This window comes from Brienomyrus brachyistius, chromosome 24 (genome assembly GCF_023856365.1).
Source record: "Brienomyrus brachyistius isolate T26 chromosome 24, BBRACH_0.4, whole genome shotgun sequence".
NCBI lineage: Eukaryota > Metazoa > Chordata > Actinopteri > Osteoglossiformes > Mormyridae > Brienomyrus > Brienomyrus brachyistius.
The window spans coordinates 7,776,853-7,792,847 of record NC_064556.1 but is presented as its reverse complement, the minus strand read 5'-3'; the positions used below and the strand labels follow the sequence as shown (position 1 = coordinate 7,792,847).

The 15,995-nt window shown below is 42.8% G+C and overlaps 3 protein-coding genes and 1 long non-coding RNA gene across 5 annotated transcripts in view; 3 read left to right on the top strand and 1 right to left on the bottom strand.

The window, feature by feature from the left end:
• Positions 1-15,995, top strand: part of LOC125720161 (interferon-induced protein 44-like) — a 518,912-nt gene that overhangs the window by 484,213 nt on the left and 18,704 nt on the right. For both annotated transcript variants that reach the window (XR_007385361.1, XM_048995340.1), the window contains exon 3: positions 13,509-13,704. Coding sequence is in view for 1 of the 2 variants with exons in the window: in XM_048995340.1 (XP_048851297.1) it covers positions 13,509-13,704 (196 nt within the window). In the remaining variant the exon portion in view is untranslated. The remainder of the gene's footprint in view (positions 1-13,508; positions 13,705-15,995) is intronic.
• On the top strand, positions 2,539-6,094 carry LOC125720166 (interferon-induced protein 44-like). Its single transcript, XM_048995351.1, has 3 exons — positions 2,539-2,950; positions 4,398-4,498; positions 5,626-6,094. The coding sequence occupies exons 1-3, from the start codon at positions 2,869-2,871 to the stop codon at positions 5,800-5,802; spliced, it is 360 nt and encodes a 119-aa protein (XP_048851308.1). The 5' UTR covers positions 2,539-2,868; the 3' UTR covers positions 5,803-6,094.
• LOC125720179 (uncharacterized) overlaps positions 4,195-15,995 on the bottom strand; it is a 15,951-nt gene continuing 4,150 nt past the window's right edge. The window contains exon 3 of the long non-coding RNA XR_007385373.1: positions 4,195-4,272. This is a non-coding gene — a long non-coding RNA (uncharacterized LOC125720179). The remainder of the gene's footprint in view (positions 4,273-15,995) is intronic.
• LOC125720162 (interferon-induced protein 44-like) overlaps positions 10,292-15,995 on the top strand; it is a 24,408-nt gene continuing 18,704 nt past the window's right edge. The window contains exon 1 of the mRNA XM_048995342.1: positions 10,292-10,403. The gene's annotated coding sequence lies outside the window, so the exon portion shown is untranslated. The remainder of the gene's footprint in view (positions 10,404-15,995) is intronic.

The following is a 15,995-nucleotide window of genomic DNA, read 5'->3' as shown; positions in this document are numbered from 1 at the left end:
ATTTCTTGTTGCTATGATACAAAATGCATACAGTTAACACCAGTTTAAAATGCTTGAACTTCTTTTACACACAAACTCAACCAAGACCAAAACAATGTAATTTTACAGTCAAATTTACAAATGCTTTCACACTGTATGTCAGAACAGATAACATCATGTTCTAAACATAACTTATATAGGCTAAAGTCAAAGTGAACAGCTGTTCATATTGTGAATTGAAACACAAATATATTCCTTGTATTTTATTCCATTGCCAATTAGAAACAGCTTATTGCAGTTATGGAAATATATAAATCACAGCTGATTCCCATCTAGGAACCACAATCAGGTGTTGAGGTTTTTCCAATCACATGATCATATGTTCTAAAAGAGGACTCTTTGGGCTGATCTTGTGTGGAAAAGGAACAATATAGAGCAACAGAAAGAAAGAAAGAAAGAAAGAAAGAAAGAAAGAAAGAAAGAAAGAAAGAAAGAAAGAAAGAAAGAAAGAAAGAAAAGTACCAGAACAATTGAGAGGAGTGGGACAAGGACAAGAGAGAGGAGTGGGGCAAGGTAGAGGGAGAGGAGTTAGAATGCAAATAAAAGTCTGTACTGCAGCAGTTCTGTGTCTGTATTTGTTTTTTACATAAACTACATTTTATAAAGCTACTCTGAGATGGTCATTCATTTTTTTGTATTGAAAGGAAACAAAATGCATGCATTTACTAAACGCAACAAAACAAAAATGTAGAAAGGCTTCAAATATAAGGGCAGACCTGACACATAAAATAATGCAGTTTCTGTGATAGTGTTTTTTTGTCAATGTGTTATGATTGACTAAATGTTCCTGTTGGAAGAGAACATTTGTTAGTGTTTTCAATAATTATTAGATTTTAAAACATGTTTGCAGTGTTTTGCCAGATATAGTGTACTGTGGTGTTTTATTATTGTATTTTGAAAATTAGTCTTGAGGTTTAGTTTACAACGTGTGATTTTGAGCATGAAGTTAACCGTTTTGTCAATTGTGTGTTTTAGGTGTGTTGGTGCGTTAATAGTTTAGGAAACTTGTTAAATGTATTGCAAAAACTGTCATAGTGATTGTAAAAAACTGTAATACATTCATTTAACTATGTTTCTGGTAAAAGCATAAAAACAAGTCCTTGAAACGATGAATAAAATAAGACTTATTTGTGAGAGATCTAATATTAAGTAGCGCTAACTTAGTAAACTTAGGAAACCGGATCAGTACAGCACTGTCAGTAATGTGGATCAGTACAGCATTGTCAGTAATGTGGATCAGTACAGCATTGTCAGTAATGTGGATGCTGTACAATTCTCTCATGTAGAGAGAGAGAACTGAGCCGGAAAGCAAAGCTATTGATTTACCAGTTGATCTACATTCCTACCCTCAGCTCTGGTGGCAAGCTTTGGGTAGTCAATGAAAGAATGCAATCACAGATATAAGTAGGAGAAATTAATGAGCAAGGGCTCAGCTTTAAAGATAGTGAGGAGCACTGGCATTTGGGAGGGGCTTAAAGTAGAGCCACTGCACCTCCTCATAAAAAGGAGCCAGTAGAAGTGGTTCAGATATGCCTCCCTGGGAAGGTGTTTTGGGCATGTCCCACCAGGAGGAGACCTTGGGCCAGACCCAAGGCCTGCTGGAGGGATTATATCTCTCAGTTGGTCTGGGAATGCCTGAGTATAAAGCCTGAGAATATGGACCTGGATAAGCCAATGAATGAAACAACTCTTTTTGTTTGCTAGTGTTTTGTTTTTACAAGGTTGAGATCGAGTACAGGGGCGGCATGGTGGTGCAGTTGTTAGCACTGTTGCCTCACACCTCTGGGACCCGGGTTCGAGTCTCTGCCTGGGTCACATGTGTGCGGAGTTTGCATGTTCTCCCCATGTCATCGTGGGGTTTCCTCCGGGTACTCCGGTTTCCCCCCACAGTCCAAAAACATGCTGACGCTGATTGGAGTTACTAAATGCATGTGTGAGTGACTGGTGTGTGAGTGTGCCCTGCGATGGGCTGGCCCCCCATCCTGGGTTGTTCCCTGCCTCGTGCCCATTGCTTCCGGGATAGGCTCCGGACCCCCCGCGACCCAGTAGGACAAGAAGTTTGGAAAATGGATGGATGGATGGAGATCGAGTACATTATACAGATTTTATTTACTCCCCACTGTGTTTGTGAAGTAGCTTTTTTGCCAGGTAACTGGAGTGTGTATATGCAGTGGAAAACCTTCCGAAGGCACCCTGTCTAATTTTAATCTCTTACTCAGTTGCTATTTGCTGTCCTCATCTGCGTTTGAAAAGGACTGAATCACCAGGCTGCCCAGTAACCTGTACTGGATAAGTAGTTAGAAGATGAATGACACCATGTGTTCGTCTTCCAGTATCGCACTTACCAGGTGAAGGCGGGTCGAGACGGACCACCTCTTTCATTCCTCCTGTGTGACACCATGGGAGTGGAACATATTGAACATGGAGGGGTGAACACTGATGATATTGACAGTATCCTGAAGGGCCACATACACGACAAGTACACTGTAAGAACTATGTATCTAACCTGTGTATCTAATCCTTAAAACACCTGCAGTATGAACACATGCAGGTCTGACCATGGTAATGTCTTACAAAAGTCACATGTTTATAATTTTCTGGTCTTTTTCTCCCCACAATCTCATTTACTGATTTGTTTTTAGCATGAGTGAGGTACTGTGTTTACACAAATGTCATGTGAAATAATTCATGTAACATTTTGCCTGAGTTATGTGTCACTCACACCTTTTTTCTGTTTAGTTCAACCCTATATCACCATGGAAACCTGGTGACAGTCAATCAAAGTCCCAATTGCCACTTACGGAGAGGATTCACTGCGTGGTTATTGTGATGGACACCAACAAATTAAAAATTGTGCCAGATGCAACGTGGGTGAAACTTCGTAACATCCAGCGCAAAGTTGACTCATATGGTGAGTGAGTGGGGAGAACAGGGAGGGAGGTGTGGTGTGTTGTGGGGGGTGGGATTCATTGTCAAGTCAAACTTTGTTGTTATTTCATATTATGCAGGGGTATCATTTGTCCAACACTTTAAAAATTGCTTTACACGTGGGATGCAAGTCCTCAGCAATGTTCATTTCGAGGAGCCTGGTTCTCTTGATGACCTCCACAATGGAACCACTGATGCATTATGGGGTGTAATTGGGTTGAACTTTTGGTGGACTTTCCTGAAATCTATAATCATCATTTAAGGTTCTCCACGTTAAAGGGAAGGTTGTTCTTTTTGCACTATGCTGCCAGCTACTCCATCTCCTCTCTGCATGCAGATTTGTATTCTTTGTTGACTAGACCAGCCACCATATTGTCATCTGTGAACCCAACCTGCCAGCACATTGTATGGGTGAAGATGTGGATCTGATCAAATTTTTAGACAGATTGTACTAAAATTTAAGTTACACAGCTTAGTGGCAGCAATGATGGTTCTTTTACAAACTTCCTAGGAACATTCTATATATGATTTTTTTTTTCATTTTGAAGAAAATTACAACAAAATTGGAACAGCAGCACCAGGTGGCAAAATAGTATAGAAAGGACAGCTGGCAGTTGATCTTGTGAACATGATAACCCTAAAAGTATTCAATAGACCTTTTTCAAAATTCCCAGTCTTATTGAATAGGTAGTGATCTGGGGCCTAATTCATGTTGAGAAAAATCGCACCAAACATGAAGCAGTGTCACTTAACGGGGACACATAAAAGGACAGATGCAGATCTGGTGAACCTGATTACATTGGGATTGTAATAAAGGTCTTTTGGAGAGGTTGGGAGTGTGTGTGTGTGTGTGTGTGTGTGTGTGTGTGTGTTTGGAGAGGGGGATGTAAGAGATGGTGGGTGTGGGAGGTGCAGTGATGAGATGGGGGGAGGGGTGACCAAGTGGCCTGAAGAAATGCATTGTCATTGTTCCAACAGCATTAACTTTCATTTAAATTGATGCAGTAACATGAAAGTAACATGAAAAAATAAAATGACATTAATAAAGTATTTGGATATTCAGCAAAAGAAAGAGAAATTCACTTTATTAGAATGGAACATGACAAACTGAATGTTTTCCGTACCTTTGGCATAAACAGTATTCATGCTGTTACTGAAGGAGCTCCTGGATGCTCCTCCACACAGAGCTTGAGGGCTTTCTGTCACATAGAGCCCATTTAAGGGGATGGGATGCTGGGACATGAACATGAGCTGAGTTGAGCACATGTGGATTCAGGAAGGGCAGAGTGATGCTGGCAGGTGCTTCTGAATAAGACAGACATCTATGTGCTGATTGCTTTGGGTTTGCTTAAGAAATTCTGTCTCCTGATAACAACTTTTTCCATACAACATAAATGTGACCAGTGAGACATTTTTGTTGATGTTTTTAGAGGTCCCTCTACTGGTGCTACTGACCCAAGTGGACAAAGCGTGCCCACATGTGGAAAAGGACTTGACGAAGGTGTACCGCAGCTGCTACATAAAGGAGCTGGTAAGTTTCAGGGTCTAACACTGGAATCATTCCTAAAGACTGCATCGACGTATCAGGACAGAAACCTACAGCAGGACCCATGACTATGAAAAGCAAAAAATATTAGAGATGATCCAATCGATTGCCAGCCAGTTTAAATCGGCAGTTGATTTTAAATCAGTCTTAATTACTCAGTTGGCAGCCTTCAATTTGACTAAATACCGATTTAGCGGATGATACACAATATGTAGGTGGCACAGTAGTGCAGTGCTTAGCGTTCCATGTGCATGGAGTCTGTATGTTCTCCCCGTGTCGTTGTGAGTTTCCTCTGGGTGCTCCTGTTCCCCTCTATAGTCCAAAAACATGCTGAGGCTAATTCGAATGACCAAACTGCACATAAGTGTGAGCGTGCCCTGCCATGGGCATGGTGCCTCATTTTAGGTTGTTCTCTGCCTTGCACCCATAAGCACTGGACCTCCCCACAACTCTGAATAGGGTAGGTTTATAAAAATGGATCGATGGACAATATGGACATTGATGACTTCAATTATGTACATGAAGTTTCAAACACAGCAGCAGCACTGTGTCACCTCTGAACTGGCAGTTTTACCAGATATCTATGGAAGACCAATTAAAGAAGATTTGCTGGCCAGTACTTGACATCCCCTTTATCAACTTTCCCCCATTAAAATGACTGTGTGTAGCACCGTGGCCTGACACCTCCAGAGTTGTGGCTTTGGATCCCACCTCCACTCCATGTCTGTGGAGTCGGCATGTGATTTTGCGTATTTCCCCTTATAGCTGAAAACATGCAGTTGGGTGAAGTAGTGTCCCAAATCTGCCCACAGTGTGTGACTGTGTGACCTGCAATGAGCCGGCATCCTGGCCTTAGTGTCTTCTTTCTCAGGTCCCCTGTGACCTGGAATAGGTTCCTGATGACCCTGTGCAGGATGGGTGGTGATGGGTGAAAGACTTGTGTCTGACATTCACTGCCCTCAAGAATTCTCCTACTTTCATCGTGCATTCAGATTTCCGCAATTTTAATGCTGCCTTATTTCAACCCTGTTTGACAATAATTTCCCAATTCAGCAGCTGTTGAAAATATATTTCAAGAGGAATATATGTGTGAATTGCATGTCTTTCTGCAGATCTACAAAGTAGGTGACCGTCTGGGCATCCCAGTGTCGCAGGTGCTTCCAGTGAAGAATTACTCCCATGAGATTGCACTGGACACGTGCTGTGACGTCCTGCTTCTCACTGCAATGCAGCAGATGCTAAACTTTGCTGACAATTGCTTTGACAATTTTAATAATGGCACAGAGTAAAGATGTTCCAGAAACATGTGTGATCAGTGCCATCACATTTCTCTCATGGTGTTGAGAGCCACTGTCCAGCTGTTGTACCCAATACCATGTTAGATTCCTATTTGTTATAATTATGCAGAAATCTATTTCTTTACCTTAATTACACGCAAGCCTTTTTTTGTTAGATTTCAAATTCTCTTTTTACTTGGCGATGAATGATGTGTGCATAAAACCAAAGATATAATCAAGTGTACAGTGTAAGCCTACACTGGATTAGATGCTAAGCTAATAAAAATGACCTGGTGATTCTCAACTGAACTCTGTCAGTCTTAACCATAGTCTGGTTCAGTGTATTACATCTATATTTTGAGTTTGCTTGTGTGTCTCTGTCAGACTGATTACTAGACTTTGGGTTTGGAAATGATTGACTAAAACAATCTCAGATTCAAAATCTTCATCACTGGAGTTTTTACTCAAAGGATGTGTCACATGAACAATTTACAGAAGATCTTATCAAAGTGTTTAGCTTGCTAGTTTAAATGTACTTTTGCTATTCTACTCAGACTGCTAACAGAAAAGGGTTAATTAAGCCATTGGAATCTTACATGATTTGTCAGGAAATCAAACTAATAATGTATATAATTCACCTCAGAGGTGAAGTGAAAACAAGAGACCTTCTGATGAAGAGAAGGGCTGTAGATCTACACGGCTCATCATGCAGCAGTGGAATCAAACTGAGATGCCACCCTCACCAGGGGCAGTACACATCCAGGGAGGCAGACGGCTGACAGGGAGTGGAGATGATGAGACCCCTAGTGCAGAGCAGACAGCAGCAGCCCCAGGAGGGAAGTCAGGGTTGGGATCCCCCTCAGGGATCCCCACAGTAATGTCCTCACTGACGGGGCAGCTAGACAGCAAGCAGAATAAACACCACCATCATTAAGACCAAAACCATTTCCATAGGCACACAGTCCAGCAAAGACAGGATGACAATCATGACCATTATTTGCTTCATCATCAGCACCACGGGCATTATCTCCATTACCTCTGTCTACATCACCTCCATCATCACAGTCACCAGAACCTCCATCATCTGCACCACCATCACATCACCAGAACCTCCAATATTCTCACCACAATGTGTTAGGATTGGAAGAGTGGAATTACGTGATTCTAGCTGATTGGACGGGCAAAACCACATGATCCCCTTCCATGGTCCTGTGGCATTAATGTGTCTTCTGCAGAAGTGTTTTTTCAGGGGAACTTTTCTGTTTATTACTGTCAGCAAATCACACACAGAATCATGTTGGTTGAGAGAGATGATGTGAGATGGTCACCGAGGAAGAGCGGGTTTGAAATATCACCAAGCTTACTTTGACCATCATCTGAAATGCTTGCAGGTAAAGGTCAGTCCATGGAAGTGAAACGTGTGATTGTCCACCTCACTGCCCATCCCCAGAAGGTGCCAGTCTGCCTGCTCTCCCTGCTCCAGGGTCAGGTTTTGAAGCTTGCCATACAACTCTATGTTGATTGCTGTAAGGTGAGCAGAGGAGATGCCAAGAGAGGGCGTCATTCACACTGTGCAGAGCTTTAGCTATTTGAATTATTCCTATGATACACATTCTCCAAGTGAAGTCTCTGTAGCTGAAATTGTGTTTTTATGTCTATTCATTTTTTAAAATTTCAGTTGACCATTTCTCAACTCGTTCAACAAATGTTCTTCTTGAGATCCAGCATACACTGTCTCCAGAGCTTTCATTTTCTGTTCTAATTCTATTTCAAGTGCTTATTTTTCTTGTATGACGAGTAAGAAATTATTCTACCCCGCATATGATCTGCTGAATTTGGATATTAGATACATCTTTCATGATTGAATTACGGGTTAAAAAGAAGTCTAGATGAGAATAAGAGTGGTGGACTGGTGAGAAGAAAGTATATTCTTTGACCAAGGGGTGACGTGTGCCAAGTATCGCAAACACTCAAGTCATTCATATATTGCTTTTTAAATTCGGCTGATTGGTAGTTATGATAACTGACCGTTCTACTACTGCAATCCAACTCTGGATTAAGCACCAAATTATAATCTCCTCCCACTATGAGTGCTGAGTCTGAGTGAACAGAGAGTGCAGAGAAACAGCGGTGGAAGAGAGATGGGTCATCCATGTTTGAACCATATATGCTGGCAATACACAAGTATCTGTTATTTGTTGATATTTTGATTATTCCTTTTGGGTCTATGACGGTCTCTTTATTGTGTCTTGAATTATTTCTGTGCCTCCGTTTCTCCACATCACCTTGTACAATACAACAATACTGAGTCATTAAAATATTGGTAAAACACGGTTTATGTACTTTTACTGTTTGCCTTGTGATATGCCACCATTAGAACATCGACCGTTTCTCGTAATAATGAGGGTAGATTTTATTTCATCACACTGGCAGCAATAGTCTGTAGCAAATAATAATAAATAATTTAAAAATAACGTGCGACTATAGAATAATGTATGCTTGTGAACACTTTCACAATAATCTGTAAAAACTGCGGCATCAGATAACGTTTGAAAGAGGTGAATTTCTACGACATGGTGAATTCGGTTATTGTGGGACATCAGGTACTGTAATGTGGGACAGTTAAGCTATGACAAGTTTATTTCCCAGCTAAAGTAGATCCAATGGGTTGGATTAAACTGACGTCATTGTCCAAGGCATGCATAAATGAAAACAAGGCGGCGGGCATTTTACTGGGGTACGAGTGACAATAGCAGCAAGAAAACCCCGAATCTAAGTTTCTTTTGTTTGATCTTACAAATCAAGTCAAAGACAAAGACACCGCTGCCGGAAAGGCGACAGAAAACTTAAGAACTTGAACGACGATACGGTCAAGAAGTGGCACGTTCCATGTTCTAAGAATTTCCTTGACATTACAGCTAAGGAAATGAACATACATCTTACTATACTAATTGTATCATGTCTGATGAGGGAGTTACGACCCAGAGACAGCAGTTAGCTGAACTAACAACAGCTTTACTGATATGGGAAAAAAATACCAGAAAATAAAGGACCATGAGACGTTTAAAACAGAGAACAAGAAAGAACAGCGAAGCGGGAACAGAGTAAACTGGATCGGAAAGGGAACCCAGATCATGGCAGTAACAACAACAATAACCGGACTGGGGACACAGCGAGTGCAAGCAGGAATATATACAACTAATGAAGGATTTAACAAAAGGCAGGTGTGGGGGATTATCATAACGGACTGAGGATTAGGTGATTTCTGGATGGCCAGCACCCTCTGCTGGCCAAACAGGGACATGACCCAGGACTACTTAGTACTTTTTTGTACTGTAACGTTCCACTATGTTTTTAATTGTTAATAACTACTTAATAAATAATAACCATCAACAATAATAATATTTTTTTATTATTGATGTTGCTGTTGATAATACCTTATTATTAATGGTTAGTTTCATTAATCACTAATAATAATGAATAATAATTACCATGCCTTGGTGACTGTGTGCAATTCTAATTAGAAAGAGGCTGTCAAACAAAACTGCTGCAGGCCCTGTGTGGGGTTACTCACAGGGGGGCTGTGTGGGTTTTTGCCCAAAGGGCAAAACTGCTGCGGTCCCCGAGTGGGCTGACCCGCATATGCCCAACATGCGGGGCCGAAATGGGCATGTTTGCTGGGAAGTACTTGCAATGTGTGATTCGGTGTGGGTGTCTAAATCGGAGAAAATAATTAGTACGGGTTCGTGGCGGGTGCATGTTTTATACATCCATGCGGATTTGGATGGCGTCGGAGCCGATTTGCGTGCGGGTGCATTTATATTGACAAGGCCTCTTGGTTTGGTTATAAGCCTGAAATGAGATTTGCTGCAATATGAAATATTTATGAACCGAGTGAAAAACTCCATGTCTATGACTATACAAAATTTTTCAACTGCTACTTTAAAACATTTATAACCTTCGCTATGAAAAACATCCTGTTTATACAAAATCTATTCCTACTTTCACTTTCAAAACTGTCTGTAAACGTTGCAGCGGTCTGAGAATGTTTTTGAAAAGGTTAATTTGTCCAACAAATATATGTATATTTCAACAGCATCCAAGGTTTACTAAATTCCGGAACTGGTTCATTTTATGTTTCTGTGAAAAGTCCAATTGAACGATATTTTTGAAGCACAATTATATTTCCATTTAAGAGTTTTTTCTGGTCTCAAACCGGATCAACTCATGCAGATGTGTAGAAAAAAAATATCAAAATCTGTTTTAATATAGGCCTAATAACTTTTTTTGCATTTACGTTGAAATTATAGTATAGCATTGTATGTCAGTACTTGAACGTAGGGTCGCAGTAGAGGCATGAATACCCTGACAGATTCAGGGGGTGCAGCACAGCCGTTGAACATGTATGATTATGAATTTAACTGGAATTTCTGGCAAGGTCCCCGTCTATACGCTAACAGTGAAATCAGAATCGCTGCAATATTAAATATTCATAAACCATGGTATGGTCAACGTTCCTTGGGTGACTGTATAAAATGCGTTTGATCCCCTACTTTCATTTTCACAACTGTCTGTACAAAAACTGTGGTGGTCGAAGACTATATTTGGAAAAGGTGAGTTTCTCAAATAAGTTAGAATATTTCAATGACGTACAAAATATATGAAACCCTGTAAATCGTATATTTATTGCTTTTGGCATAACTACAGCTACAAGATATTTGTTTGCTTTTTTTGTTTTTTTTTTTAAGTCTTTGGCTGGAAGGGCAGGTACCGTTATTCTCGAACCGTCAGAGAACTTAAATGGATGCGTAGCAAGATTTCATAACCAATATGAATAATAAAACTTATTCTAATAATTAGTAAACGTTACATATGAACCGGTACTTGTATTTTTTGCTTATATAAAATGGCGTAGTACTTAATTGTATATAGCATGCGCACATCCTCCCGTATACTTTTAATAAACTTTGCATTAATTATAAGACCTAATACAATGTAAATGGTATGTAAATAGCGGTTATAGGTCTAATGTGTTGTTTAGGGAATAATGACACGAAAAAACACCCTGTACACGTTCAGTACAGGCGAGGTCCGCGGCTGGTTGAATCCGCAGGTACGGAACCCACGAATGCGAAGGGTTGTCTGCATACAAGGATCCAATTTGAATAATTATTTACTTTAAAGCAAGTTATAAGATAATTTGTAACTTCCTTTAAGTTTAAATTGTAGCCAAGAATCCTATGTCTGCTTTCATATACAATAACCCTGAAATGAGAATTGCTGCTATATGAAATAGTTATGAAATACGAAATGAAAAATGTCGTGTCTGTGACTATATAAAATGTTGTAACTCCTACATTCGAATATTTATGAACTACAGAGTGAAAAACATGATGCCTGTTTAACTCCTACTTTCACTTTCACAATAATCTGTAAAATCAAAATCGGTCGAATATCGTTTGGAAAAAGTGAGTTTGTCAAATAAGTTAGAATATTTCAATGACATACAAAATGTATGAAACCCCGTAAATCGTCAATTTATTAGTTTTGGTATAACTACAGCTACACGATATGTTTTTTTTAAGTCTTTGGCTGGAAGGGCAGTTACCGTTATTCTCCAACCGTCAGATAACTCAAATGGATGCGTAGCAAGATTTCATAACCAATATGAATAATAAAACGTATTCTAATAATTAGTAAACGTTAAATATGAACCGGTACGTGTATTTTTCCTTTTATAAAATGGCGTTGTATTTAGTTGTATATGGCCTGCGCACATCCTCCTGTATACTTTCAATAAACTTTGCATTAATTATAAGACCTAATACAACGTACTGTAAATGGCATGTAAACAGAGGTTATAGGTCTAATGTATTGTATAGGGAATAATGACACGAAAAAACAGCCTGTACACGTTCAGTACAGACGAGGTCCGCGGCCGCAGGTACGGAACCCGTGGATACAAAGGGTTGTCTGCATACAAGAATCCATTTGAGGAATGATTTACTTTATAGAAACTTATAAGATAATTTGTAACTTCCTTTAAGTTTAAATTGTAGCCAAGCATCCTATGTCAGCTTTCATATACGATAATCCTGAAATGAGAATTGCTGCTACATGAAATAGTTATGAAATACGAAATGAAAAATGTCGTGTCTGTGACTATATAAAATGTTGTGACTCCTATATTCGAATATTTCTGAACTACAGAGTGAAAAACATGATGCCTGTTTAACTCCTACTTTCACTTTCACAATAATCTGTAAAATCAGATATTGGATATCGTTTAGAAAAGGTGAGTTTGTCAAACAAATATGTTATTTTTCCACAGCTTAGAAAATGTAAGCCCTATAACTTAGTGAGTTATAGTGAGGGAGACGTCTTTGGATGGAATTGTTAATCATCGTTGTCATAAAAATGTGTTATTCCGGGGTAACTCGTGTAGATGCATCGTGTTGTGTAAATTTGTTAAGTGTTTTGTATTTATATATTTAAGTCAATATATTTATATTATATTAATACATTTATGTTAGTTAATTTATTGTTCAATTAATAAAGGCCATTCTTTAATGTTGTGGATTTATTTAGGCACTGTTTAGACACCGGCATCTTTATTTCTCCACCAGGTATAATAGGTATAAGTACAAACGCAGTGCTTGAAGTGGGCTGCTCAGAGAGAGACCGGACCGGCACCTCTTTGTCATTCTTTTCAGAGAACCGGCAACATTTCTAGCATGCATGTCGGCGATTCTCGTGATTTGCTAGTAACAGTAAAAGATAACAAGGGGAGTAACAGCTCCTGATTTTCCCTACTTCAAGCACTGTAAAAATCCATTTAAGAAACATTTTACTCCAAAGCCACCTGTAGCATAAGACATATTGGAAATTTGTAAAATTTTATAAATTTATAAAAAATTATTGTTAAAAAGGTTGATACGAATGGGTAATGGGTCAGTGTGTGGCTCAGTCGGTTAAGACTGTGTCTGTAATCAGCAGGTTGCTGGTTCAGATCCTTTGATCGGCCCAGTATTTTTTCTGTTGGGTCCTTGAACAAGGCCCTTAACCCCAATATCTCCAGGGACTGATGGACCGATGATGAAAACACAATGCTTTCATTGAACAGGTCAGGAAGCTGGTGTTTGGAAAATGGGAAGCAGGAACAGTACCCCAGTGGAGAAAAAACCAGAGCTCCTTGATAAACCATGGAGGGATGTTGTGTGGGACCACAGGTATGAAGCCTGTTTTTATCCAATATAATCAAAAAAACTTGTTTTTTTTATTTTTTACTAGCATCATAATTTCATGCATATATTTTTAAAGTAGGCATGAGTTTCATAACACAAACACACTTAAACACTGGGCAGTGTTTAACACTGCAGGTTAGCTCACCAGCTGATGACTGCATTTATCACCTACCTTGCATCTCTTTTATGCATCTTTTGCCTTATATAAAATCTGTCTGCTTATGCCCTACAGTAATTGTTAATTGTCTATTGTCATGGTGTCTCAAATTGTAGCAAGCTGTTTCAATGCAAATTTTATGTTGCAATAAATATTCTGAATGCATTATTTATTAAATGCACTTTATTAAATGGATTCAGTTGGGGATGACTAATGAGATGTAAAAGGAGGCTATAGTAATATGATATTAGATATGGGATTGTGTAAATTCCTTATGAATTTTGACTAATTTCCAATTCCAATGTCTGTTCTTTTAGCAGACGAACTGATCTCAAGCAACACCTACAAGATTACAAGTCCACTATTGCTTCAGTGCCTCAGGTTCGGATTCTTTTAATTGGTGCAGTTGCTGCTGGAAAATCGAGCTTCTTCAACTCCGTCAACTCTGTCTTCCGTGGCAACATTACAAGCCAAGCTGAAGCAGGAGAAATGACAAGCAGCCTGACCTTGCAGGTAATGTGATTGTCTAGCTCTTCATTTCCTGGTGTAAGACTGATCTTACAGCAGGAAATATCTAAATGTCCTTATATAATGTTCTTACTTGAAAGGAGGGGTGATATTCTGGTTTGGTGTTTGCTTAATATCTGAGAGCTGTTCTTAATACATGGATTAACGAGTTATCTGGATTTAATTACAGTAGAGTCTCGCTTATCCAATATAAATCACACCTAACCACAATGACGGACAAGGGGAACAGGTCAGACCAGAACTTAAATACACAAAGACTAATCAAGGGAAGCGGACAGAGCTGGAGACGATCAGGAAAGCACACGTGGGTAATCAGGGGGCGTGGCACACACGAGGAGCAGAAGAGGAGCATGACAGACCCCCCCCCCCCAAAGGTGCGCTTCACCGGGCGCGCCTAGGAAGGGGCGACGGACGAGACGAGGGAGACGGGACCTGGAACAGAAGAACAAAACCATCAACGGGACACGGGAAACAGGACCGAGACACAGAACAGGCACAGAGACAGGAAGTAAGACAGGACTTGACATAGGACCGGGAAGGCAGACAGACAGACCAGGAAAGGTGACACAGTGGGAACAGGCGGAACACAAGGGCCAGGAGTGAACACAGGAGGACGAGGAGCAGGGACGGGCAGAGCAAAGGGACGAGGAGCAAACGGAGGGACAAAGACAGGAGCGAAGGGAGACAAAGAAGGGACAGGGCCAGGAAAGCGAGGAGAGAAGGACGGGGACCCAAAGGGAGCCCAAGGGAGCCCCAGCGGGCGACGGGAGGCAACCGGAGGGGCCATAGGCGGCTGGGAGGCCGGAGCTGGAGGGGACCCCGGAGGGGCCGAGGAGACAGGGCGAGGGACAGACGGGGGGGCCACGGAGGGAGTCGGAGGGGGAGCCAGGGAAGGGGACGAGAGAGCTGAAGGGGACCCAGGCGAGGACAAGGAGAGGGGGGGAGCCGCAGCAGGCGGCGACGTCTTCCGACACGTCGGAGCGGGAGGACCCACAGGCGACCGGGAAGCCACCTCAGGGGAGCCCGCAGGCGATCGACGAGGCTGCGGAGGGGGACCCGCAGGTGACAGCCGACCCGGAGGGCCAGGACCCGCAGGAGCCGACCGAGCCCCAGCACAGGCGATGAAGGGCGAGCCAGGGGGCAGGGCAGGAGGGACCCCCGTCCTGAGTCTGTGTCCCCTCCCCTTACGAGACACAGACAGTACTACCCTTGGTCGGGGTCGAGGTCGCCGGGCTGAGGGCGTGGGGGTCGCAGGGAGAGACGGGACTGGAGTGGGGCCAGGATCTGGAGTCATAGGGGGAGATGGGGCCGTAGTGGAGCCAGGATCTGGAGTCATAGGGGGAGATGCAGGCAACGCAGGCAGAGGGGGTGCCTGCTCGGGAAAGGCAGGCAACGCAGGCAGAAGGGGTGCCTGCTCGGATGTTGCAGGCAGCGTAGGCAGAGGAGTCTGCGCAGGCGGCGGCGGCGGCTGCGCAGGCAGTGGCTGCGCAAGCAGCGGCGGCGGCTAGTCGGGCGCGGGATCCGCAGGCAGAGGCGGCTGCACGGGAGCGGGGTCCGTAGGCAGAGGCGGCGGCTCCGGCGCGGGGTCCGCGGGTAGGGACGGCAGTGCCGGCGCTGGAGCTGTGGGCAGAGGCAGTAGCTCGGAAGCAGGCGCCACAGCCTTCCGGAGCTGGATCAGCCTCTTTAAGCCCTCTGCCAAGCGCTCCATGTCCCCTTAATCAGAGGAGGGGGCGAAAGCATCAAAGTCCCTCCCGAGCTGTACAGTGAGCTTGTCTAGCTCCGGGCTACCCGGGGTGGCCGAATCTGCAATCACCCTCCAGTAGAGCCCTTGGAGGGTGAAGAATCGATTGGCCAGGGCAGCCTTTGCGTCTGGCGGAGGCATGGGGAGCGCCTCGGGGATGGCTGCCGCAAGCGGCGGGACTGGCAAGTCCCGAGCGGGCGAGACAACCGCGGCCCTTTTCGGGTGGGGCACACGTGGGATGGCGTCTTGTACCGCTCTGATGCCTCCCCAGTTGGCCAGTGGCTCGGGCCGGAATAAATACCGCTCAGGGGGGGGTAGCTGCTCCGGGGGGAATGGCTCCGGGTCCGGGAACGCGAAGGGCTCTTCCTCTTCATCGTCACTCGCGAACCCCAGCCGGGCCAACGAGCAGGCTCCCATACGTATCGGTCCTGGGTCTGGGAGCGAGACAGGTTCCTCCTTGGTCAGGAGCCATAGCCTGGAGAGCAAGCGAGCTCCCAGGTAGATCTCCGGGTCCTCCGGGATCTTCCTTCTCCTC

What these genes read in the sequence shown, in the direction of transcription:
- LOC125720166 (XM_048995351.1), top strand. Translation starts at nt 2,869, where the DNA reads ATGGACACCAACAAATTAAAAATTGTGCCAGATGCAACGTGGGTGAAA. An exon ending in GCGCAAAGTTGACTCATATG is followed by an intron (nt 2,951 to 4,397) that starts GTGAGTGAGTGG and finishes TGATGTTTTTAG; the next exon opens with AGGTCCCTCTACTGGTGCTA. An exon ending in GCTGCTACATAAAGGAGCTG is followed by an intron (nt 4,499 to 5,625) that starts GTAAGTTTCAGG and finishes GTCTTTCTGCAG; the next exon opens with ATCTACAAAGTAGGTGACCG.